The sequence below is a fragment of the Neophocaena asiaeorientalis genome, unplaced genomic scaffold, assembly GCF_003031525.2.
Source record: "Neophocaena asiaeorientalis asiaeorientalis breed wild unplaced genomic scaffold, Neophocaena_asiaeorientalis_V1.1 scaffold328, whole genome shotgun sequence".
NCBI classification, from domain to species: domain Eukaryota; kingdom Metazoa; phylum Chordata; class Mammalia; order Artiodactyla; family Phocoenidae; genus Neophocaena; species Neophocaena asiaeorientalis.
The window spans coordinates 89826-115638 of NW_020174432.1; the positions used below are offsets into that span (position 1 = coordinate 89826).

The following is a 25813-nucleotide window of genomic DNA, read 5'->3' on the forward strand; positions in this document are numbered from 1 at the left end:
CTAATAAGTTCTCTTAATAGCTACTTTCTTCATCTTACAATCTTATTGTGCTGAAGATTTTCTGATATATAATTTTCTAGGAGCTTTCCTTTTATCTTTCTGATCCACAGATCAGGGTACTTCTGAATCTTCTCCTTTAATTCATCTTCTCTTTGATCAGAGTCTAGGACTTCTTATTTCTGAATCACCTCATTTGTTTCTCTCTTTGACTACCATTTGAGAAAGATAACATCCTATCTGCTTACTTTCTATTCACTCACCTATTAAATTATTTTGGAGAGTTGAATTCTAGGTATTCATTTTAATTTATAAATGTTAAAAAGTAGGACTTACGCTTTTCATATTCTGTATGAACGTTTTCACAGTAGAATAACTAAGTAAATATTCTATCAGATAGTATTTAAAAATCTAATATTTCCTGAACAGTAATTTCATTTTAATGAATTTCTATAAATCCCATGTTGTGATTTTCAAAGCTTTAATAATGTAGGTTCTTTGAGGTCTGTATTTTTGGAATTTGTTTATTTCATAGTTTTTTTTTTTTTAATGTAACAGGAATGTAATTTTGAACTTTGAATGTAATGTAATTTTGATTTGGGTAATTCATGTGAAAATATAGGTATAAGTAGAACAAAGTATCCCATTTTGGCTTTCCATAAGTACTGAGGCATAGAAAATGGATTGAGCCGATTTTCAGTTGTCAGTTCATTCATCTTTGCAGAAATTGCTTAATATACAAATTAAATAATTTTAAATTCTTTTCTTTCTTTCACTATTTTTTCACATTAATATTAAAATGAGGGAAAATTGTCTGTAATGATAATATAATATAGGTTATATGTAGGGTGTAAATGAGTCTTTGGATAATTAAAATGGGCATACTAGGAAAAAATGATAAATGCTATTTAATGCAACTGTTATTTTAACTTGGTGTTGCCAATATGTAGCATAACATCAAAGGTACGTTTTTTAATACAGATTAATTAAACCAATCATTTGGATTAGTTTGATTTTGAATTTTCATGTAATAACAGTTTTATTCATGTTGTGACATGTTAAATAATAAATGTACTTTTGAGGGCTTCCCTGGTGGCGCAGTGGTTGAGAGTCCACCTGCCGATGCAGGGGACATGGGTTCGTGCCCCGGTCCGGGGAGATCCCATATGCCACGGAGCGGCTGGGCCTGTGAGCCATGGCCGCTGAACCTGCGCATCCAGAGCCTGTGCTCCGCAACGGGAGAGGCCACAGCAGTGAGAGGCCCGTGTACCCGCCCCCCCCCCCCCAAAAAAATGTACTTTTGAAATATTAGGAAAATCTAAAATTTGAAATATTGGAATGAGATGGCCACTAATATAGTAATCCTCTTTGATAATGAGGTATTTTAATAGGAAAACGATGCTAAGGGGAAGAGTGTTAGCATAGAGAAATCATAGGTGAAAGTTTTTAGGTAGCAAAGGGTTTGAGAGACACAAAGAAGACTAGTGTGGCTGTAATATAGTGGACAAGAGGGAGTGTGACAGGAAGTGAGGTTCTGAAGATAGGACTCAGACAGGGCATTGTTTCTCTAGAGAGTGAGAAGGAGTTTGGATCTGAATGTCAGTATAAAGGGAAGATACTGAAAAGTTTTAAACATGGGAGTCACATAATTTAATTTATGTATAAAAATCTGGCTGTTCTATGAGTAGAGTGAGTGAGGATGGAGGTCGAGAGAGTAATGAGGAGGCTTTTGTGAAGGACTTGGCTAGAGATTATGATGACTTGGACCAGGTTGATGATACTGAAGATGGAGGGAAGTGGATTGGGGATATATTTGGAGGTTGAAATGACATGATTTGTTAGTGGAGTAGATTTAGAAGAAGTTAGTAAGGAAGATGAGAGAACCAAAGAGGACTGCCAGAATTCTGATTGGAAGAATCAGATGGTGGTGATACCATTAACTATGATCAAGAAGGGGAAAGGATGAACAGATTAGAGGTAGAAACTAAAACTGAAGTTTTAAATTTTTAAAGTTTAAGATGCTAATAAGTTAACCAGCTTTGAAGGAGAGATATGGATTAGCTGCAGATATAACTTTCAGAGTTGTCAGTATAATGCATAAAACTAGAAGAGGAGACAAGATGACGTAGAGAGAGAGAGAGTATGTGATGAAGAGCAGATAAGAAGGTCCAAGACTTAGCCCTGAAAATTCTCACACTGTGCATGGTACTAGGCATCCAGAGATAAAAGGACTATGGTTCCTGCTCTCAAATATTTCATATTAAAGAGGGAAAACATGCTGATAAGTAATTAAAAACAATATTGTGGAGACTTCTGGTTTCCTCTTTGACATATAGAGTTTGGAAGCTGTCACTCCCATCCTTACAATGAGAAAAATGCTGAACAAACTGAAAATCAACAACTCTTCTTAGATCCCAGAAAATTGAGGACACAGGACAAATCAATGCCCTGACAACTGAAAGAAGAGGTGAATAAAGAGAATCACAGCTTCCTGGGAGCAGAAACCACTGGAGCTAGGAGCTGGTAGGAAATTGAGGAAATACTGAAGGCTGAGTGTGGACTAACTTAAGAGTTAAAAATTCTTGGAAATCCACCTTTAGGGGATCCCCCACCCCAGTTTTGTAAGTTTTACCTCCACGAACTCTACCAAGTTCTCAAGGTAAAGATCAGTGAAAAATTCCCTCATACTTTCACCAGGGGGATGGGAAAAGTAACCATTTTGACATACTCCCAGAGATTTTCATTCTCAAAGGAAACTACTTTGCCAGAGCCTAACCAACATGAGAGTAGAGAAATACCCAATTATTGTCCCCCTAACCTTCCTGTCTCTCCAAAACAGGAAAAGAAGCTGAGAAGCACTTGTGACAGTCACAGCCCAGGGGCACTAGCCCATGAAAAGACTAAGACTTATTTATAGGATTATAGAATGCTTCTCTTCTAAGTGTCAGTTTAGGGATCTAGGCTGCTTCCATCTTGTTGGCAAGCCAATTAGAACACATAGCTACCAGGATTGCTGCATCAGAGGAAGAGAGAGAGAATGGAAAACTCACATTTATTCTTTTTTTTTTTTTAAGAAATAGAGACATTTTTAATTATTGTCAGTGATTACAAAATCTATCTCTTAATAATTGATAGAACAAGTAGACAGAAAAATCAGTAAGTATACAGAAGACCTGAACAATACTATCAACCAGCTGAATGGAATGAATTTTTTTAGAACATTTCTACTCAACAATAGCAGAATACTCATTCTTTTAAAGTACACACAGAAATTTTACAAAATAGAACATATTCTATGAGCCATAAAACGTCTCAATAAATTTAAAAGAATTCAACCATAAAACTATGTGCTATGACCAAAATTATATTAGTTATTAATAACAGAAAGATATCTTAAAACTCCCCAAATGTTTGGAAACTATTATATAATCCATGGGTCAAAGGAAGAAAAAAAGGAAATTCGTATATATTTTGAACAGAAATAAATGAAAATACAGCATATTAATATTTGGGGGCTGAAGCTGAGGCAATACTTATAGGGAAATTTATATGATGAAAGACTTACACACATTTATTCTTTTTTTTTTTTTTTTTTTTGGCTTATAGGGCACGGCAGGCGGACTCTCAACCACTGCACCACCAGGGGAGCCCTCACACATTTATTCTTAATTGTGTAAGACAGGAAGTGACATAGGTCACTTTTACTCATAGCTCATTGCCCAGAACTTGTCACAAGGCTCTTAACTAACTGCAAGGAAGTCCTCATGAAGAGAGGGAACTCTATATAGTGAGCACTAGTAACATCTAGTACAGTTAGTTTACATTTGATTCTTATTTATTGCAATGAGATGGGTATTTCAGGATGCCAAAAGATAAAGACATGCCAAAAGAATGCTGTAGTAGCAAAGGTAACTCCAGTATTAGTCCCCATTCTTGGTACTTCTGAAACTGCTGTAAGTAATGACTTGAGATCAAGATCTAAGATTTACCATACTGAAGGGTAAGGTTAATAATATGAAGAAAATTCAAATACAGAAGTATCCTCTCAAAGGAAGGAAATTTGCTGTATGTAGTGTTTCAAGGAATACCAATTCAATTTTGTCAGTGGGATTACAGGGAGATTTCTTTGTATTCTCTTAGGTGGCAGTGAAAGGAGATTAAAAATGGGTTAACAGTGAAAATATTATGAAAGCATACTGAGAAACCCTTAGTTGAACATTAGAGATTACAAAGTACAATAATAAATAGGATAAAGAGTAAACAAAATAATTTTTAAAGGGAGGAGCGAGATATCAGAAAATCATTCTTCTGTTCTTGGATGGAAGCTGTCTACTTTGGTTTGTCATCTGTTTGATACAAGAGTCGTTGGTTAGCTCTTTCTCTCCAAAGACCATTTGTTTCTGGGGATTCTTAAGACTCTTTTATTTAAGGTCTCCTGATGGAGCAGATTTCCAACAGTCCATGCAAAATTGTTTGTGTCATTTTAGGTGTGAAACATAAGTCCAAAGATCAACATTTTGAGGCTTTTGTTGAAGTGCTAATTGTTAACATGACTTATTAACAGTCTTTTCCATCATAACCCTGAGGTAGTTTTTCTGTCCTATCTCTTCCAGAAGACTAAATCTGTAGGTTTCAGGTCATAGAGTGTTCCTTAGAAGGATGTTTTGGAAATCCTGCTTGTACCTGTTGATGTTAAGACTAAGTGTATCACATGATTCATTTGCTGTGCTTAATCATGTTAACTTGCAGTAACGCTGACTCTAGGGTCAGAAGTGAAATACTAAATGCCTGGGCAGCCTATTATTAACTTATAAGGGAAAGCTGATAGATCTCTCCAAAAGTTGATTTTATTGTTTTGAAGGCTAATGACAATGGAAATTGAAGGGTCATTGAGAATATTGTTAATTTTACTTAAAAAATTCCACTTGTTTTTTTTCTACTTTTTCTTAAGCTTGAGGATGATATGGACAACGATGTTTTCTTGTAAGCTACGTACTTCTTATTGGCGCTTGACTGGTCAAAGCAGTTGATATGGACTTGTGAAATAGTGAAGGCAGTTCCTGCACATAAATATGTTTCCAGGTCCAACATAGATAGTCTTCAACCTGAGTGGTCTAAAATTGACTGCATTTGTCATATATCTTAGAACCACCTTAAATTCCTTTTGGCTCAAAAAAGGGATCAATAAATAAAGAAAAATTATGATGATAGATTGCTTGTTCAGAAAATGCATTTAGAAAAATCGATAAAATTACCAAAGTGTTTATTGCCAAGTAAAGTTTTTATTAAAACATAACATATGTAGTGAAAAGTGCACAATTTGAAAATATACAGCTCATTGAATTGTCAGACAGTGAATATATCTGGAAATCATCACTGAAAGCAAGAAGCAGAACATTACCAGCCCTTCAGGATCTCTTCCTTATGCTTCCTTCCAGGGAGGACTGTCTACCACCCCAGGGGGTGGCTTTTATCTTGAATTTTTTCTAGCACCACATATTATTTTTGTCTACTTATATTTAGACTTCATACAAATTATGGTATATTGTGTATATTATTTTGCTTAACGTGTTTGTGAGATCCATTCATATGATTGCATATAGTTGTATTTCATTCATTCTCATGATTGTATGGTACTCTAGTATCTGAAAATACTACAATTCATTTATGTTTTACTATTTCTGTACATTGCAATTGTTTCCAGTTTTTGGCTATGAATAGTGCTGTGATATACATTCTGATGCCATTATTTTTTCTTATTACTTTGGAAAATTTTGTAGTTATTTGTGAAATTGAAGTACTTCAGCTATTTAAAAATATTTTCAAACGTTAAATCTAGTTACTATGTCAGGGTGTCTATGTCTCTAGTTTCCCATTTATTTATTTGATAATGCTATAGATACTGTTTCTTGAGCATGCCCTACTGTTTGATGTTTTGGTGCCTCTGCATCTGGCCAAGAAAGGGAGAAAAGGCATTCCAGGGAGAGGAACAGGGTGATATGATCAGATTTGTATTTTAGAAACCAGTAGAGTTGTAATAGTCACTTAGGCAGCTATTTAGAAGTTCAGAGGAGAGACCTGCTCTGTGACTGGGATGACCATCTATATGACATATGTTTATTCTTTTTTTTTTTTTTGCGGTGCACGGGCCTCTCACTGTTGTGGCCTCTCCCATTGCGGAGCACAGGCTCCAGACGCGCAGGCCGAGCGGCCCTGGCTCACGGGCCCAGCCGCTCAGCGGCATGTGGGATCTTCCCGGACCAGGGCACGAACCTGTGTCCCCTGCATCAGCAGGCGGACTCTCAACCACTGCACCACCAGGGAAGCCCTATTCTTTTTTTTAATAAAAGGACATTAGTCCGTTCTGTCAGCGGATTAGTAAAGCAGTGGCTTTTATACTTTTTAAAAAAACTTCCATCCATAAAAAGAAATATATTTTGCACTATAACCCAGTATACACATACCTACACAGAAATATACATATATATGTGTAATAGAAACAAGATTTGTATGAAATCTTACTTGTACTCTTTCCAATGCTATGATCTATTCTATTTCATTAAAAATCGTGAGTCTTGGCCTGCTAAATTGATTTTATGTCCTTATATTGGGTTGTACTCTGCAGTTTGAAGAGCACTCTATAATGTGTGTGACTGCATTTAATGATCACATTTTATAGCTGCATGCCACGAACTTGTAGAAAGCACAACTCCAAACTCATCATCTAATGAAAGTCAGTGTTATGGAAATCATGAAAGTACACTTGTAAGATGTATGGGAAAACAACAACAGCAACAAAAAGCTATGTGGCTGGGCATAAAATTACCAGGCACAGCAGGATTACTAGGAGCTAACAGATTGAAAAATTTCTGTTTTCTTAAAGAACTTAGAAGTGAAGAAATTTTACTTTGGAAAACAGTTCAATGAGTTGCTTTGGTGAGGATGGAGAAAATAGACATGAAAAATTTGGGTAAAACAGCTTTTGAAATAAAGTGGAAAAAGCAATATTTCTAAATTGATAAATTATTGTATATGTCTTTTAAATATTTATTTGTCATAAAAGTTTTAAATTAAATGTGAGTACATCTTTGACTCTTTTATCTGTATCAGGGATCTGCAAAATATGGCCTGTGGGTCAAATCCTGGCTGCTGCCTGTTTTTGTAAATAAACTTTTGTTGGAACACAGTCAAGCTCATTTATTTGTTTATCTATGGCTACTCTCACATCCCTTTGGCAAAACTGAGTAGCTATGACAGAGACCCTAAGATCCACAAGGCTTATAATATTTACTATCTGGACCTTTGCAGAAAAAGTTTGCTTACCTCTGATTTACATCACTGGAAACTTATGTATTTACCTTTATATTTATAAACTTAAATATATAAGCTTATATATTTAAGATTGTTTAGACCTTTCATTGTATTTGGAGTTTGGTTCTGACAATGTTGTTTTGGAGTGGAGCAAACAAAAAACCCAATGAAATAGAAGGCAGAGTCCATAAATAGACATTTGCACATGTGAGAACTAAGTATATGATAGATTGCTATCACAAATCAGTGGAAGAAAGGATGGTCTTTTTAATGGTGCTGGGAAAATAGAGTATACGCAAAAGATTAAAATTAAGTTCTTGCATCACATCACATATAAAAATAAACTTTAGATCGATTAAAAGCCTAAATGTGAGAGGCAAAATTATAAAGCTGTTAGAAGAAACTGTAGAATTTTTTGTGACTGACTCAGGGCTAAGTAAGGATTTTTATTATAGCCAGCCACCAAAACCACGAACCATGCAGGGAGAAACTGATGTATTAGAATGCAACAAAATTAAAGAATTCTGCTGAACAAAGAACAGAATTAGCCATCATTTGTCAGACTAGGACATTTGCTATGCTCAGCTTATAAAGAATTAACATATAGGCTTTACAGGGTTCTTCTGCAAATCAGCAAAAACAAATAAACAACCCCATAAACCCCCCACCCTGCCCCCGCCCCACCAGGAAAACCAATAGAGTTTTGGTAAAGGATGGCAGGAATAGGTAGTTCACAGGTAGGGCAGTTCAACTGGCTGAACCTCATTAGGAGTCAGAAAAATGTGAACTTAAAAAAATAAAACATCAGTTCATATCTACCCAAGCCGCAAAATTTTTAAAATTGAATAATACCATGTATAGGCAAGGATAAGAGAAAACTGGAGCCTTCATACCCTGCTTGCAGGTGTGCTAACTGGGTTAAGCCATTTGGAGGGAAGTTCAGAAATATTTAGTGAACTTGAATATGTCTATTATATTTCTGTATACATATCTCAGAGAAAAACATATGTGTTTATAAATATCTCATTACAGAAATATTACAATTTATTGGAAATATACAGTAATGAATTATAAAGGGCCAACTTATTTATTTATTTACTAATTCTTTTTTTAAATTGAAGTATAGTTGATTTACAATATCATGTTAGTTTCAGGTGTACAGCACAGTGATTCAGTTATATATATAAATCTATTCTTTTTCAGAATAAAGTGCCAACTTTTAAAAAATAAAGGGATGAATAAAATGTAAATAGGGAACATTATACAGCCATTAAAATGTGTAAACTTATAGTTGTTGGAGCTTGGATTCTGCAGCAACATTGAATTTGTATCTGGCTTTACTTACCAGCAGTGTGACTGTAAGTAAAAATAGCTTCTCTGTAGAATAGAATAATAGTAGAATAGAATAATAGTAGAATATTTATAATAGTACCTATCTACCTGATACACAATAAGCACCATATGCATTAGCTATTGTTTATTCTATTTAGATTTTAATATAAAAATGTAAAGACTGGTTCCTGAGGGAAGGGAATTCACATCGGGGAAGGGAAAATAGTTAATTAAAAAGGGAGCCAAGCATGGATCAGTGCAACCAAGCTCATGATCAACTCTGTTTTGGATACCTACGGTTTAAAAACAGAGAAAGAAAGAAAATTTAAAAAAAGGTGTGCATTGTAATCTATCCTAGGAGGAAGCGAGAGCATGTATAAAATATAAATGCCCTATAATGGATGCACCATAGTGAGTCTAAAGGGTGAGTGGCTTTAGCTGAAAGAGGGGAAAGAAGCAGTGCAAAAAATGAGGTTGAAGGGGTGAATGTGTGCGAGAACATTCAAGGCTTTGTATGTCTTCATAAGAAGACTTTTCTTCTTCTTAAAAACAATCAGAAGCCACTAGCGTATTTTAAGCAGTGAGATGACAAGATAATTTTTCTGTAGTACGCAGAAGGGGAGAAGTGTGGATGTGAGTAGCCTAGCCAGGAGGCTAGGTGGGCATTGATGGTAACAAGGCCTATGGTATTGACAATGGATTCAGAGACAAGCGGAAGGATTCAAGACATATTTAAGAAGTAAAATTGAAAGGACTTAGATTAATTATGCATTTGAAGGGGGGAGATATTTCTAGAATAATTCTAGATTTCAGGCCTGCATAATTAAATGGTGGCACAATTCACTGAAATTGTGCACTGGCAGGAACACTGGCAGGGAATTTAGTTTAATAGGAAAATTAGGAGTTCGCTTTGATACGCACTGAATTCCAACTGGCACTGAGACTTCCAAATAGAGATGTCAAGTAGGCAATTGAATATTGAAGCTCAGAGGAGAAGTTTGAGCTGAGGATTTACATTTATAAGTAATTTATATATAGGTGGAAATTGAAATCTTAGGTGTGGGTATGATTGCCTAAGAAGACATAGAATGAAAAGAGAAGAGGGGCCTGAGTCTTGACCTTCAAAGGAGAGAGAAAATGAAAGGCAGATACAGGAAGAAAACCAGGAGAGTGTAATGAAAGCCCAGTGGGCCTGTGAACATAATTTCAAGTATTGTTGAGAACTCAGTAAGATGGAGACTAAAAAATTTGTCCATTAGTTTTAGATACAGGGAGATCCTTGGTAAACTTTGTGAGAATTAAGAAGTAGACTGGAAATTAGATTAGATTGATTGAAGAGTGACTGGGGTGAGGAAGCAGAGATAGAATTTGGCCTATTTATAAATGGGAAGGGAAGAAATGCTCTTTTTGGCAAGGAATATAATTTAGCTCCCGAATCTGCCTGTACACCACCACTTCTACATATGGTAGTTTCTCATTTTATAGGACTGGAAGGATGAATACACAAAATCTCTCTATAAGTCCTCTCTTATCGCCTCAAGCTGTTGTAGTCTAGTCCTATCTGAATTTCGGCTTCTCTCTCTCTCTTTGCTGCCTACAGCTGGGAAGATTTGATCCCATCCTACAGCCCTAATAATGCTGTAGTCTCTGGGATTACTACAGTTGTTATGTAAAAGAGTTTTAAATAGCTCTAATCTAGCACTTTGGGATACATAATTACTAATTTTTCTGCTAATGTGATTGGCCTTCTCCCTGTTTGTGAAATGGGGTTTCTACTTCCCTTGAGGCACTATTTTGTACAACAATTGACTTAACTAGATTTCTGCTTTTTGTTCCAGTGTGACTTGGTAACTTGCCTAATACTCCAGTGCCTCTAGAACTAAAACAAAACATTACTCTAATTTTCTTCTTCTTTCTCTGTTTCCCAGTGGGGTTCAGCCATGTGCTGAAAGATATGCCAGAAATTGATTATAAGTGTGTACCCAGGTATACAGTAGAAATGTATAATATACCTCACATATAGAAAGATAGTTCTTCTAAATGGTTGAGAGAAGCTATGATGCAGAATTCATTCAGTGGTCCACTAAAATCATGCTTGCTCTGGTACATGTTTATGGGCTTTGGTTTCCTGTAGTGGTGCTTATTTTGTGTTAACAGAGATTCACTTAAACCTAGTGGGAGATCATCAGGGAAAAACAGTATGTTGTCTGAAGTTATAGAAAAAATTGAGAAAACTGGCACGGCTATTTGAATTTACTAATATTAGGTGTGAAAAAGGAAGTCTGCTTTTGTGGTTAAGTAGGTAAAAGGACTTACATAGATCTATTTTTAATTTACCTACTGACTTTAGGTTAGCACTTTGAAACTAACTTTTTTAAAAGTCAGGCTTATTTGAGGTATAGTTTATTTGCAGTAAAATTTACCTTTAAGACATACACTTCACTGAATTCTGGAAAACATACATAGTTAAATATCTACCACCATAATCAAGACAATTTCCTTCACCTCCAAACGTTCCTTGTGTCCATTTGTAGTTAATCGTCTTGCTCTACTCCAGCTCCTAGCAACCATTGTTCTGATTTCTGTCCTAATAATTTGCCTCTTTCTGACTGTTATATAAATGAAATCATATCTTATAAAAGTGGGCAATCTGCGACCCATAGGCCAAATCTGGCCCACTGCCTGTTTTCTGTGTCCATAAATAATATTTTATTGGAACACAGCTATGCTCATTCATTTATATATTGCCATTGGTTGCTTTCTGGTTCATGCTTTTTAGATTTTATTGAAGGTATGCTTGTCTAATCTAGCTAAGTAGTCTTTGTTTAACCCAAGGCCTCACTTTTTGTCAATGTTTCCATCTAGAAGTTTTATAGTTATAGTCATTTTATTTAGTTCTGTAATCTATTGTTTACGGTTCTGTAATACATTTAGTTAATTTTTGTATAAGTGTGAGGTATGAGTTGGGGTTCATTTTTTTACACATGGATTTCCAGTTACTTTTTTTACACATGAATTTTCCATTGCTTTAAAGCGTTATTCTTTATCATTGAATTACCTTGGCATCTTTTTAAAAAAGTAATGACCATTTAAGTGTTGGACTATTCTGGACTCTGTTCGATTCTGTTCTATTGTATGCGTGTTTATTCTTTGCCAATATTTGATTACTTCTGTAACTTTTCTAGTTAAGTCTTAAAATCAGGTAATGTGAGTCCTTCAATCTTTTTGTTTTTCAAAATATTCTGCCTATTCTGAGAGTTTTGCTTTTCCATACAAATTTTAGATTGAGCTTGTCGATTTGTTTAAAAAATTCTTTCCGAGATTGTGACTGAGATGACATTGAATCAATACATCAATTTGTAGAGAATTGATATCTTAACAATATTGAGACTTCTCATTGATGAATACAGTATATTTCTACTATTAATTAGATCTCTCTTTTGATTCTTTTTATTAGTGTTTTATAGTTCTTACCAAAGATAGCCTGCACATATTTTGTTAGATTTATACCTTAGTCTTTTATTTTTTTTGATGCCATTGCGATTACTTTTTAAAATTTTGATTTCCAACTGTCTATTGCTAGTATATAAAAATACAATTGTTTTTTTGTATATTGAGCTTGTATCTTGTGACCTTGCTAAACTCATTTATTTATTATAGGAGATTTTTTTATAGTTTCTTTGGGATTTTATACATAGACAATTATGCCATCTGTGCAGTTTAAAAATTTTCCTTTCCAATCTCTATGGCTTTAATTTTTATTGTTTTTTCTGGCTTTGATGCATTAGCTAGGATTTCCAGTCCAGTGTTGTAGTGAGAGAGGAGTAGTGAGAGTAGGAGTAGTGAGAGAGGAGTAGTGAGAGAAGGAGTAGTGAGAGAGGAGTAGTGAGAGTAGGAGTAGTGAGAGAGGAGTAGTGAGAGAAGGAGTAGTGAGAGAGGAGTAGTGAGAGTAGGAGTAGTGAGAGAGGAGACGTTGCTTTGTTCCTGATTTCAGGGGGAAAGCACTCAATTTTTCAAATACAATATGATGTTAGCTGTAGAGTCTTTTGTGGATACTGTTATTGCATTAAGGAAGTTTCTGTCTATTCCTAGTTTGCTGATTCAGCTGCTTTCTCAGCATATTTTGACATAATCATATGTTTCTTTCCCCTTAATCTGTTAATGTGGTAAATTATATTGCTTGAATTTAGAATGTGGAACCAACCTTGCATTCCCAGGATAAACATCACCTATTTGTGATGTATTATTCTTTAACATATTTCTGGATTTGGCTTGCTAATGTTGGGTTGAGGATTTTTGCACCTTCTGATGAGGAATATTGGTCTATAATTTTCTTTTCTTATTATATTTTTGTATGGTTTTGGTATCAGAGTAATGTTGGCCTTAGGAAATTAGTTAAATGTTTCTTTCACTTTTACTTTCTGGAACGGATTATGTAGAATTGGTATTGTTTCTTCCTTAAATATTTTGCAGGATTCATCAATAAAGCCATGGAGAACTGGAGTTTTATTTTTGAAAGGTTTTTAAAGTATGAGTTAAATTTCTTTAATAGCTTTAGAACTTGTCAGGCTATCTAGTTCTTCTTGAGTGAGGTGTACTTATTTCTGTCTTTCAAGAAGATGGTCTGTTTCTCATGTAAGTTGTAGAATTTTGGGCATAGAGTTGTTTGTAATATTCTCTTATAATCTTTTACATTTAATTTTGTTTAACTGTGAAGTCTGTAGTGATGTTACCTCTATCATTGTTGTAGGTAATTTGCATCTTCTCTCTTTCTCTCTCTCTCTTCCTTGATCATTCTGGCTGGAAGTTTATCAATTCTATTGTTTCTATTTTAAAAAGAATCAGTTTTTGGTTTCATTGATTTCTTCTCTAATCTTATTTCCTTCCTTCTACTTTCTTTGGGTTTAACTTTCCTTTTTCTTTTTTGGAAACTGATTTGAGACTTTTTTCTTTTTGACATAAGCATTTATTTCTATGTCTAGGTCTGGTTTTCCATAAGATTCTTCCAAGGAGTATCATACTCCTGCCTGAAGAACTTACTTCAAATCCCTTGCAGTTAAGGTCTTCCTTTAACATTTCTTTGCCTGAAAAAGCCTTTATTTTGTCTTCATTTTTTCAAGCATAATTTCACTGCATGTAGGATCTTGGGTTGATAGGTTTTTTTTTTTTTTTGTTACTTCCTGTCTGTGCTTTATAAAGATGTCATTCCAAAGTCTTCTAACTTGCATGGTTTCTGAAGAATAATCTTCTGTAATTCTTACCATTGGTTCTTTGTAAATAATATGTTATTTTCTCTGGCTGCTTTTATAGTTTTCTCTTTATGTTTGGTTTTTAGCAATTTGACTATGATGTGTGTAAAAGTGTGTGTGTGTGTGTGTGTGTGTGTGTGTGGTATTTGTTCTACAAAGAATTCTCTGAAGTTCACGTGTTTGTGATTTGCTGCCTTTTATTAGTTTTGAAAAATTCATGGCCGTTATCCCTTCAAGTATTTCCTCTGTTCTGTTTGTTCTGTTTTCCCTTTCTTCATCTTCTGGGACTCCAGTTTTACATGTTAGATCATTTTAGCTCTTGGATGCTCTCTCTTTTTTTTTTTTTTCTTTTTGGCCACAGCATGCAGGATCAGATCCCTGACTAGGGATCGAACCCATGCCCCCTGCATGGAAGCACGGAGTCTTAACCACTGGAACACCAGGGAAGTCCCTTGGTTGTTCTTTTTTTCCTACACTTTTTTTTTCTGTCTTAATGTGGATAATTTTTATTGACTTATTCTCAAGTTTACTGTTCTTTTCCTTAGTTCTTTCAAGCCTACTCATGAGACCATCAAAGGAATTCTTCATCTCTGAGGACATATTTTTTATTTCCAGTATTTCCATTTGACTCTTACAGTTTCCATCTTTCTGCTTCAGTACCCTATTTGCTCATGTCTGTTGTCCACCTTTTTTCTCTATATCTTTTACCTAAATAATTTTAATCATTTTAAAGTCTGTGTCTGATAATCTTATCATCTTTGTCATCTCTGAATCTACTTGTAGTGACTATCTCTTGACAACGGGTTGTTTATTCCTTGTGATTTTTTTCCCCTGAGTCTCATGCTTTTGAGTTGTATTTATGCCTTAAAGTTGGCATGCCTTTTCTGTCAGGCTGTCAGTATTGGGGATTAAATCACCAATCAAGTCAGGGGTTCAGACAGGTTTGGATTTTGCTGTTGCCATCATTATCTTTAGTGCACTACTATCTTCAAATTCCTCTAAAGTGGGCCACTGTTGCTTTTTGCTTGGGGTGGATGCAGGAGTACTGTATGTTTTGTTTTGTTTTTAATGTTTTGCTACCCCTTCAGCCATTCCTATCCACTTATGTCACAGAGGGAGGGGTCTCTCCCCATGTTCTTGCCCATTCACCAGAGGTAGACAACTGGTGCTTATTTCTTGATCCTAGGCTTGTGATAGGGGCGGGGTGTTCTGTTGTGTGTGTTCTATCTTCCATCTTTGAACAGGCTCTGTCCACCTAGGCCTCAGGGATGAGGCTTGCTCAAGGTTTTTACTCCCTCCTTCCTGTGGAAGCAAATGTGCCTTATATCTCTGAATGGTTTGGGGCAGGAGTTTCCACCCCTCCCTTAGTGATAAAAGGTCTTTAATTTGTGGATAAGATCTTGGTTGAAGATGGTTTTTGTCCCTCTTCCATGGGAAGAGGGTTTTTTTTCAAGCTTTTCCCTAGCTGCAATGGATCTTTACCTTTGTCCTGGGGATGACAGAGTTTACTCCCTTTTCCTGTGGCTTACAGCTTTGGCTTTTTTAGGAGAAATAGTCTGGGAAAATGTGCCTGTGTCCTAGCAGCCACTAGTCAGTCACTTCTGTTATACCTGCATATGTGCACCCCCAAAGGGTTCTTTTTGTTCTCATGCCCTGCTCTCAATATGCCTGATGAATAACCAGTGGAGGTATGTGGAAGAGTGCTTGGGAGTGAGTGTGAACTTCCCTTGAGTCTGGGCCCCTAGATATTCCAAACTGTCATGTTAGCCCACACTTGGCCTTTACAATTTGTTAAAGTTTTAATGAATTTCCTCTTACCTAATTGTAAGAGGAAACACCTCTTTCTCCTGTGTTCTGCCAAAAGAGAAACAGTGTGGCCCATTGCTCTTTGGAAGGGCTTGTTGCTCTTTGGAGTTTAGATTATTTGGTTGCCTTATAACCTCAACTCTGTGAAGGGCTCAAAACAAGTTATGATATTTTAGATTATTTAGCCTTTTGTCATTTCTAGGATGGGAGTGACATTATTTACAGCTTTGTAAATCCTAAACGTTAGTTCTGATTAGGAACTTTGATTTATAAATCCAAATTATAGTTCTAAATATTTTAAATTATCCTTTATAAAGAAATGGAAGTGAGAAGTTTTATCACTATTTATTTTTAACTAGAAAAATACTTTTATTTGTACAGCCTTATTTGGTAGGCTTCTAATATTTCATAGTGTCTTTGCAGCAAACTAATGTCGAGACTATTGAATAGATTTAAACAGTTAGTGAGACCACTCATCCAATGTTTTCCCCTCTATTTGGATTCTTAAGATCATTCCAATTGAGATTCTGTCTCAATGATTTGAAGTTCATAGGTTTTGGTTTCACTGTGTAAGTCAAATCAGTCTTTTTGTGAAGCTAAACTGTTGAAAAATAACATTGTAAATATTTTACGGTATATGATTGAAAATATATTACAAATGGTTGGTAGAAATTTTACAATTACAGTTCAAAGAAGTATCTTAATTGTATTGTTTCTTGAATTAGCATATATATCAGAAGGCAGAAGGCAGAACTAGTTACAACACTTTTATGATGTGATGTGCCATAAAAGATGTTATTCTATAAACAGAAAATTAAATTTTTATTCTGTATTCTCCTATGGATTTTTTTGGATATAAAATTGTGTCCACAGATTGTGGTAATTATTTTTTTTTTGAGACATCAGGAAACCAAATTTTTCTTATCTGTGTTCTCTGCAGAAAACTTCATCAGCAGTTTGAAATGTATAAGGAGCAGGTAAAGAAGATGGGAGAAGAATCACAGCAGCAGCAAGAACAGAAAGGTGATGCTCCAACCTGTGGTATCTGCCACAAAACAAAGTTTGCTGATGGATGTGGCCATAACTGTTCATATTGCCAAACAAAGTTCTGTGCTCGTTGTGGAGGACGAGTGTCATTACGCTCAAACAAGGTACAGAATGAAAATTACACTTCATAATTCTCTTATACTTAAGCTTATCTTGAATAAAATAGACAGCTGAAATTAATATTCAGGTTAATCAATGAATAAGAACCTTCCCTAGTGTCTTCAATTCAGATAAAATAATTTAAAAAAATTTTCCTTTGAATTGAAAAGGTATTTGTCTCATTGTTTATGTTCTTTAGCTTATGATTTTGTTTAGAATCATAGGGTCTTAGACTTTCAAAGATGAAGAGAATTTAGAGATCAATTGGCCTAACTCCTTATTTTATAGGTGTAGAAAACTCAGATCCAGAGACACTAAAATTCATCTTAAAGTTACACAACTGATTAATGTTTGGGTTGTGTCACAGCTTTTTCGATTACTTCACATAATTTTATAAACTTGGTAGATCTGCTCTTCCTTTGGCCTCCGTTTTCTTTCTTTTTGAAAGAGGCTCTTTATGGCTTTGAGATTCTGTGTTTCATAATTTTATAGCTTTTGAGGCTACTTTACTCTTTATTTTTGTTTTAACAGTAATGAAATAAACATTAGATTATGGATTTAAAGAAGAAATGTTAAGGCTGTGTTTCACACCTGTACTAGATTTTTGTAGGTTATCCATCCACTTTAGGAAATATATTAATATTTCCCAAAGAATGCTATGTTGAAATTAGTAAAAGCAGTATTTTAAATTGTTGTCTCACTAAGTTCTTTATAATTTGTATTTATCTCCTTTGTAGTATTTTATCACTCAGTTCTTAGGTAGCTCAAAAATATGAAGCTGATGTCTTTACGTACATTACTTAGACATAACTATGGGAATTTGTTCCCCTTTGTGATTTCATTTCTCCATTGTCTCATTGTTTCCCTTTTCTCATTGTTTGGTTTTGCCCAGAACTAATAACTTTTCTTTATTTTTCCTTATCTTTCTCCCTGGTTTACCTGATTATTTTTCTTTTCCTTGACTAGTTGCATTGGCTAGAAACTCCAGTGTAATTCTGATTGGAAGTGATGAGAGAAGCTATCCCTATTTTGTTCTTATCTTGGAGAGAAAGCATTCAGTCTTTCACTATTATGTTAGCTATCAGCTCTTCATAGATGTTGTCTGTTATTAATTTGCTGAGAGTTTTTGTTTATTTGTTTGTTTACCTCAGGAATAGATGTTGGATTTTGTGAAATACTTTTTCTCCATCCATTGAGATTGATTATATGTTTTTTGTTAATATGGTGAACTACATTGATTGATTTTGAAATGTTAAACCAACTCTGTATTCCTGGAATAAAACCCATTTGGTTATGATGGATTATATCTTTTACGTATTAATGGGTTTGATTAGATAAAATTTTGTTTACAGTTTTTGCTTCTGTGTTCATGAGGGTTGATATCTGTAGTTTTCTTTTCTTGCAGTGTCTTTCTTTGATTTTGGTATTAGTGTAATGCTGGCTGGATAGAATGAGTTGGGCAGTATTTCCTCCTCTCCAATGTTTTAGTAGAATTTCTGCAGAATTAGTATAATTTATCCCTTAATGTTTTGAAGCCATCTGGGCATACAGTTTTATTTTGGGGGGAAAGTTTTTAAGTACAGTTTTAATTTCTTTAATAGATATAGAGTTATTCAGGTTATCTATTTTTTTCTTGAATGAGCTTTGGTAATTTGTATCTTTCAAGGAATTTGTTCAGTTCCTCATAAGTTATTGAATTTATTAGCATCTTGTTCACAGTATTCCATTCTCATTCTTTTAATATCTGTATAATCTGTAGTGATGCTAACTCTTTCATTCCTGATATTGGTAATTTACATCTTCTGTCTTTTTCCCTGCTTAGTCTGACAGATATTTATCAATTTTATTGATCTTATCAAAGAACCAGCTTTTTGTTTTATTGATTTTTTAAATTGTTGATTTCATCTTTGATCTTTATTATTTCTTTTCTTTTGCTAACTGTAATTAATTGTCTCTTCTTTTTCTGGTTTCTTAAGGTGGAAGCTGAGGTCATTGCTTTGAGATGTTCCTTCTTTTCTAATTTAGGCATCATGTGCTGTCAATTTCCCCTAAGTACTGCTTCAGTGACATCCCCAAAATTCTGATATGCTGTCTTTTCACTTTCATTCAGTTGAAATACTTCCTAATTTTACTTTTCATCTTTGACCAATGAATAACTTAGAAGTATGTTATTTATTTTTTAAATATTGTGGGTGGATTCCAGAGATCTTTCTGTTAATGATTTTTAATTTAATTCGGTTGTGGTCCTAGATATACTTTGTATGCCTTGAATTCTTTGAAATGTACTGAAACATATTTTATGGCCCAGAATATGCTTTATTTTGACAAATGTTCTGTGTGTACTTGAAGAGGGTGTATATTCTGCTATTTTTTGACAGTGTTTTTAAATGTCCAATATGTCAAGTTGTTTAATAGAGTTGTTCAAGTCTACTATATTCTTGTTGATTTTCTACCTATTTATTCTATCAATTATTGAGAGGGGTATTGAAATATATAACTATACTTGGATTTGTCCATTTCTTCTTACAGTTTTATTGGCTTTTGCTTTATGTATTTTAAAGTTCTATTTTTAGGTGCATAAACATTTAGCAGTATTACATCCTATTAAATGATTGGCCCCTTTATAATTATTAAGTGACTTTATTCCTGGTAATATTCTTCGCTCTGAAATCTGTTTTATCTAATCTTACTATAATCATTCCAACTTTCTATTGGGTAGTAGTAACATTGTTTATGTTTCCCGTTCTTTTACTTTAAACTAATTTGTGTCTTCATATTTGAAGTACTTTTCTTATAGGCAGCATATAATTGGGTATTGCTTTGTTAGCCAATCTGACAATCCCTGCTTTTCAATTGGGTGTTTAGATAATTTATATTTAATGTGATTACTGATATGGTTAAGTTTGATTATATCATTTTGCTCTTTTTCTACTTTTACCATCTGATCTTTATTTCTTTTTTAGTCTCCTTTTGGATTAATCAAGTACTTTTTTGATTCAGTTTTATCTGCTTTGTTAGCTCATTAGCTTTGTTGACTCTTTGTTTTGTAGCTTCATTGGCTCTTTGTTTTGTTATTTTATTAATTGCTTAAGGATTTGTAATACACATCTTTAAATGATCACAGTCAACCTGAACTGATATTATACCATTTGGTGTATAGTATAGTATAAGAATTTACAATAGTGTACTTCCATTTCTACCCTTCTGGACTTATATTATTGGTATCACATAGCTTACTTTTACCTGTTTTATAAATCCCACAATACACTGTTTGTTTTTTGTTTAAAAGGCTTATGTTTTAAGGAGTTTTAAATGATAAAGAAATATTATGTATTTACTTGTGTTGTTACCATTTCTGGTAGTGTTCATTTCTTTTTGTAGATCTATATTTCTGTCTGGTATCATATTTCATCTGCCTGAAAGATTTCCTTCAATATTTGCTATAGTACAAGTCTGCTAGTGATGAATGCATTCAACTTTTTATGCTAAAATTTTTGCCCTTGTTTTTTTTAAAAGATACTTTTGCTTGGTATAGAATTCTAGTTTAACAGTTATTTTCTTTCAATATTTTAAATATTTTTGCTTCACTGCCTTCTCCCTTTCACTGTTTCCAATTAGAATTGTAATACCATTCTCATCTTTATCTCTCTGTATATAAAATGTGTCTTTTTTGTCTGATTGCTTTTAAGATATCCTTTTGATCACTGGTTACGTGCAATTTAATTATGATGTTTCTTTGTTAATTTTCTTCATGTTTGTTGTGTTTGGAGTGTTTTTGAGCTTTTTGGATCTATGTGTTTATAGTTTTCATAGGCTGTATAGAATGTTGTCAATTTTTTCTTCACATATTTTTACTGGCCCATCCTCTCTCTCTTCTCCTTCAGGGAGTCCTGTTACCCATACACTAGGCTACTTGAAGTTGTCCTACAGCTCATTTATGTTCTTTTTTATTAAATCAAATTTTAATTTTCTCCATTTTCATTTTGTTTATATTTTATTTCTTTTTTTTTTTTTTTTTTTCTGTAACCCGTGTCCCCTGCCTTGGCAGGCGGACTCTCAACCACTGCGCCACCAGGGAAGCCCTATATTTTATTTCTATGCCTCAGGTTTACTAATCTTTTCATTTACAGTGCCAAATCTAATGTTAATACCATTCAGTGTATTTTTTCACCTCAGACATTATAGTTTTCATGTCTAGAATTTCAATTTTAGACATTTTTATATCTTCCACAGTCTGGTTAACTTTCTGAACGTGTAGAATACACACTCTCTAATAATTGTTTTGAAGTTCTCCTATGCTAATTTTAACATCTTTGTCAGTGTTGGGTTAGTTTTGATTGATTATTCTCATTATGGTATGTGTTTTCCTGACTCTTTACATGCCTAGTATCTTATGTTGAATGTCAGGCATTGAAAATTTTACTTTTTTGGGTGCTATATATTTTTTCATTCCTATAACTCTCCTTGAGCTTTGTTTTGGAATGCAGTTAAGTTACATGGAAACAATTTAGCTTTTGTATCTTGCTTTTGTGATTTGTTAGGTGGACCTGGAACAGTGCTCAGTTTAGCCCTAATTATTCTCTTCTACAGAGGCAAGGCTTTCCTGAGTACTTTAACCAGTACCCCATGATTATGAGTTTTTCTTTTCTAGCTGGTAGGGACATCTACTGTTTTCTCTAATCCTTTCAGATGATTTTTTTCCCCCACTCCTTGTGTATTTAATCACATTCATGCTCACTGATCATTACTAAGTTGAACACTTGAAGGGTCTCTCTGTAGATCTCTGGAGTTTTCTTTCTCTGTTCACCTTTCTCTTCTCTGATAACTTGTTCAATGAAAGCTAGCTGTGTTGGCCTCCTCAGGCTTAGTTTGTTCTCTTCAACTTAGGATGTCTGCCAAAGTGAGTTTCAGCTGCTCTGTATTACTCTGCTGCCTGGAAAGCCTCTCAAAACAGTAACCTGGGGCAATTTTAGAGCTTATCTTGTTTGTTTCCCATATTTCAGCTGGCCTTTTTTGCCTGATGTCCATTGTCTTGAATACCATTCTTCATACATTTTGCCTATTTTTTGTTTGCTTGTTTCAGGCAGATGAAGGAATCTAGCCCTTGCTACCCCATTTAGGCCACAAGCAGAAGTCTGTAATGACATCTGAATATAGTTTGCTTAAAAATATATTTTCTGGTTTCTAACATATGGTCTCTTTATGCTGAGCAAAGTTCTAGTCAATAAGTTAAGTACAGTGAAAAACTGGAACACCCCTTGAACATTTTTTGTATTGTAATCAACTATAAAACTCTATATATTGTGGATTAACCTGATGTGGATTATTTATGGAAGAAGAAAGGAAGCAGAGAGAGTAACCCCCACGTTTCTCATATTTTTTCTTAGATCTGAGGGAAATGTTAGGGACTAAACATAAAAAATAATTTTCATTCATAATTTACTTGGGAAAGCATTCCTTTTATATGTATATACATATATATATGGCCTATATTCTAAATGAAAAGAATAATGAGTTTAATTTCTCTTTTCAAATTGGATCTTCCTACGTATACTCAGTTGCCTTATGTACTAGAAGAAGGCTTTTGCTCACAATAGATACTGAACACATTTTTTAAAAATTTTAATTTAATTTAATTTTTTTATACAGTAGGTCCTTATTAGTTATCGGTTTTATACATATTAGTGTATATATGTCAATCCCAATCTCCCAGTTCATCCCCCCCCCCCACTTTCCCCCCTTGGTGTCCATACATTTGCTGAACACAGTTTTTGATTTATCATAGCTCCAAAGGATTAAGCTCAGTGCATTTTGGTAAGATTATTTTTATGAAGTAGAATAATGACAATATAAATATTTTATAGCTTAAAATTTAATTATAAAGCAATTTAAAAATTATTTTAGTAATCTCCTAAAAGAACAAGATAAAATAATCTATTGTTTTAATTTTAAGGGTCTTTCACGTGCAGCCATCCTTAACAATTAATTAACTCTTCTGAGGTGTATTTAGGATACAGAGAGAATAAATGAAGTGCAGGACTATGGAGTACCAGTATAATAAGATTTTATGAAATATTGCTTTCATTTAGTTTCTTAAGATGATACTCCTTAATAAATTAAAGCTATATATTTAGTTAAATTGAAAAATAATGACTTTCTAAGGGAGATATTATTTTGTAATCATGGAATAGAGACTCTAGTGGTAAAGACATTAAAAGTAATTTACAGTCAGGATTATTTTAAGCTTCAAAGTGTGGCAACATTAATTTTTTGTTTCTTTTACTTTTTGGGAAAAATAGATTACCATCTCTCAATGGATAATCTAATTTTGAAAAAATATACTTTTTTTTAGAATTATAGTGTTTAATTGGCAAATGTAACAGATATGGATTCTTTCACTATAAATTATCAGATTTGAAGCAGAATGAATGATACCTTTAGTATGGTTGTAAAAGAAAGTGATTCTTAAGAAAGTCCCTTAAAATCTATTGATATATGTGTGTTCAGTATATCAGATGGTTAAGTCTTTTAAAAAAAAATTCAAGTCACTGTAATTACCGGCAAGTCTGTAGTTAGTGTGCTTGTGTAATATATAATCAGTTCCCATACCCCAAATCAAACATATCATGTATGGATTTTCTGTTAGATTTTTATGAAATCACTGCATTCCAGTATTTTGGTAAAATTTGACATTCTCTAGGAACAGGGTGACTTAAGTTGAGACAACTAGGAGAACCAAGTTTTGTTCCTGCCCTGGTGTTACATGACTCTTGTTGACATATCACTTCATGTCTTATTGCTTCTGTTTTAAAATCTGTAAAATGACAGCATCAATTTAAATGATTTCTAAGGTCTCTTCTGGGCTTAACATTTTATGATTTTTAAATTAATACTAGATTATTCATGTAATCCTTGAAAAGGAATATAGTCAGATATTTCTACTGCTTAAAGAATTTATAAAAGGAATTGAGAAGCTTCATTAATTCTGTTATGTCAGTATGTCTAGTATATTGTGTGTTAACCTTTGGCAGTGGTCTTGAAAGTGTACCCTGATGTGGAAGGAAGGTTTTTTGGAGAGGAGACGGGTGCTAATAACTTCAAGGGCACATATTTCCATATGTATTCTTTCATTTTTTTCTTAAAATTGATCTACCTGAAAACACTTTTCTGTTTTGTAAATTTTTCTTTCCAACTCACTTTTATAAGTGGGTGGCTTCTACTCTTCAAAATAAAAGCATGCTCCTCAACCATACCTAATCTGAATTTTGGTCTTTATATAATATATTGCCTCAGGATGTAAAAATCTCTGGGGCACCAGGCAAAGTGACAAGGAGAGTTGCCGCTGAAGGAGAGTTGTCTTGAAGGAGAGATTCATGAGGGCAAAGCAGTGAGAAGTTTTGTAAGAAACATGGAACGAGGCAGCACGTTATTTCATTCAGGAAACAGACTTTTGGCGAGACTCTGGTGCCTCATCTCTCTTTCGGAATTGGAATTTTGAGATGATTATCATGGTGACCCATAATAACACATTTATATGAATTTAAAAATGAAGTTGGACTCTTTTTGATATAAAGTCAGATTTGTGTGGTGGTTTGGCAATGTGGACTAGTTTGCCAAATAGGTTATAAAGTAGACATTTTCTGTATATTGAATGAGGTAAATCTGCAGCTCCAAGCTTTGATAAAAATATAATTAAATCACACCTACAATACACAATATATCTGAAAATGTATCCTTTCCAACTATTTAAACTTAAAATTTAAATGCTATCTTAAAAATGTGCGAGGGGTGCCTGGTTTTAGAGATTTGAGAGGAGAGAAAAAGTATTTGTAGACTATTGATATATAACAGGTGCAAGGTATTCTTGGTTATTGGCAGATGTGCTTTTGAGAGTTGTCTTTGGTATCTCTTTGCTCCTAACCTCTTGGTGGAAAGTATACTGCTCAGTACCTAATATCCTCATCAATAGATAAAGTGAGCTCCTTATCATTAGACAAGATGAGCACCAGGTTAAATAGATTTTACTTAGTATATATGGAGAAGATTAGTAATAGCATCTGAAATGAGTTCTGATCATAATAGGAGACTATATAGAGTTTAATAAATAAAGGAATTCAGGATATCACCAGAACTTTAGGATGGTAAAGCAGACACTAGATAGTGGAGCACAGTGGAAATAGAATCGCAGGTAATTGTGAGAGGACAGTTAGACATAGTCATGAATTTCTCTTTCCTCACCCAGTAAATCTCATCTAATTTATTTTAAAGCATCCCCAACAAAAATGCTTAACTTCAAACATAAGCAAAAACAAATGAAGTCCTATCTGAAGCAATTTTTTTTTTAAGTTAAAAATAATTCTGGGGCTTCCCTGGTGGCGCAGTGGTTGAGAGTCCGCCTGCTGATGCAGGGGACGCGGGTTCGTGCCCCGGTCCAGGAAGATTCCACATGCCGCAGAGCGGCTGGGCCCGTGAGTCATGGCCGCTGAGCCTGTGCGTCTGGAGCCTGTGCTCCACAATGGGAGAGGCCACAACAGTGAGAGGCCCGCATACTGCAAAAAAAAAAAAAAAAATTCTGATCCATGAAAAGAACATGAGGGGACTCAAGGAAAATTTTGGAGGTGACAGATATGTCTGTTACTTGATTGCGGTGATGGTTTCATGGATATATTCATAAGTTCAAACTCATCAAATTGTATACAAAAATATATGCAGTTTTAATATATCTATATAAATAAATAAATGGTTCAATTAAAAAAAAGGACATAAGCTTCTTCTTTTTAAGTCTTGTCTTTTAAACTCCCTTTCAATAAATATATTAAAATGCCACTGACTCTCACTTAGGCCAGAACAGACTATGCATTTCCTATTGCTGGAACAACGCCCTGCTCTACTTCTCCTGTAATTTTCAACTTTTTGAATGGCACCACTATATGCTATATCAACTAAACTAGAAGGCCAGGAATCATCTCAGG

General features: G+C 34.2%; 1 protein-coding gene across 1 annotated transcript in view; it reads left to right on the top strand.

Annotated features, from left to right (window-relative positions):
• Positions 1 to 1677: 1677 nt before the first annotated feature.
• Positions 1678 to 25813, top strand: part of LOC112407564 (regulating synaptic membrane exocytosis protein 2-like) — a 70849-nt gene continuing 46713 nt past the window's right edge. Inside the window, exons 1-3 of the mRNA XM_024756897.1 lie at positions 1678 to 1816; positions 10569 to 10626; positions 16636 to 16846. Of these exons, the coding sequence (XP_024612665.1) occupies positions 1678 to 1816; positions 10569 to 10626; positions 16636 to 16846 (408 nt within the window). The remainder of the gene's footprint in view (positions 1817 to 10568; positions 10627 to 16635; positions 16847 to 25813) is intronic.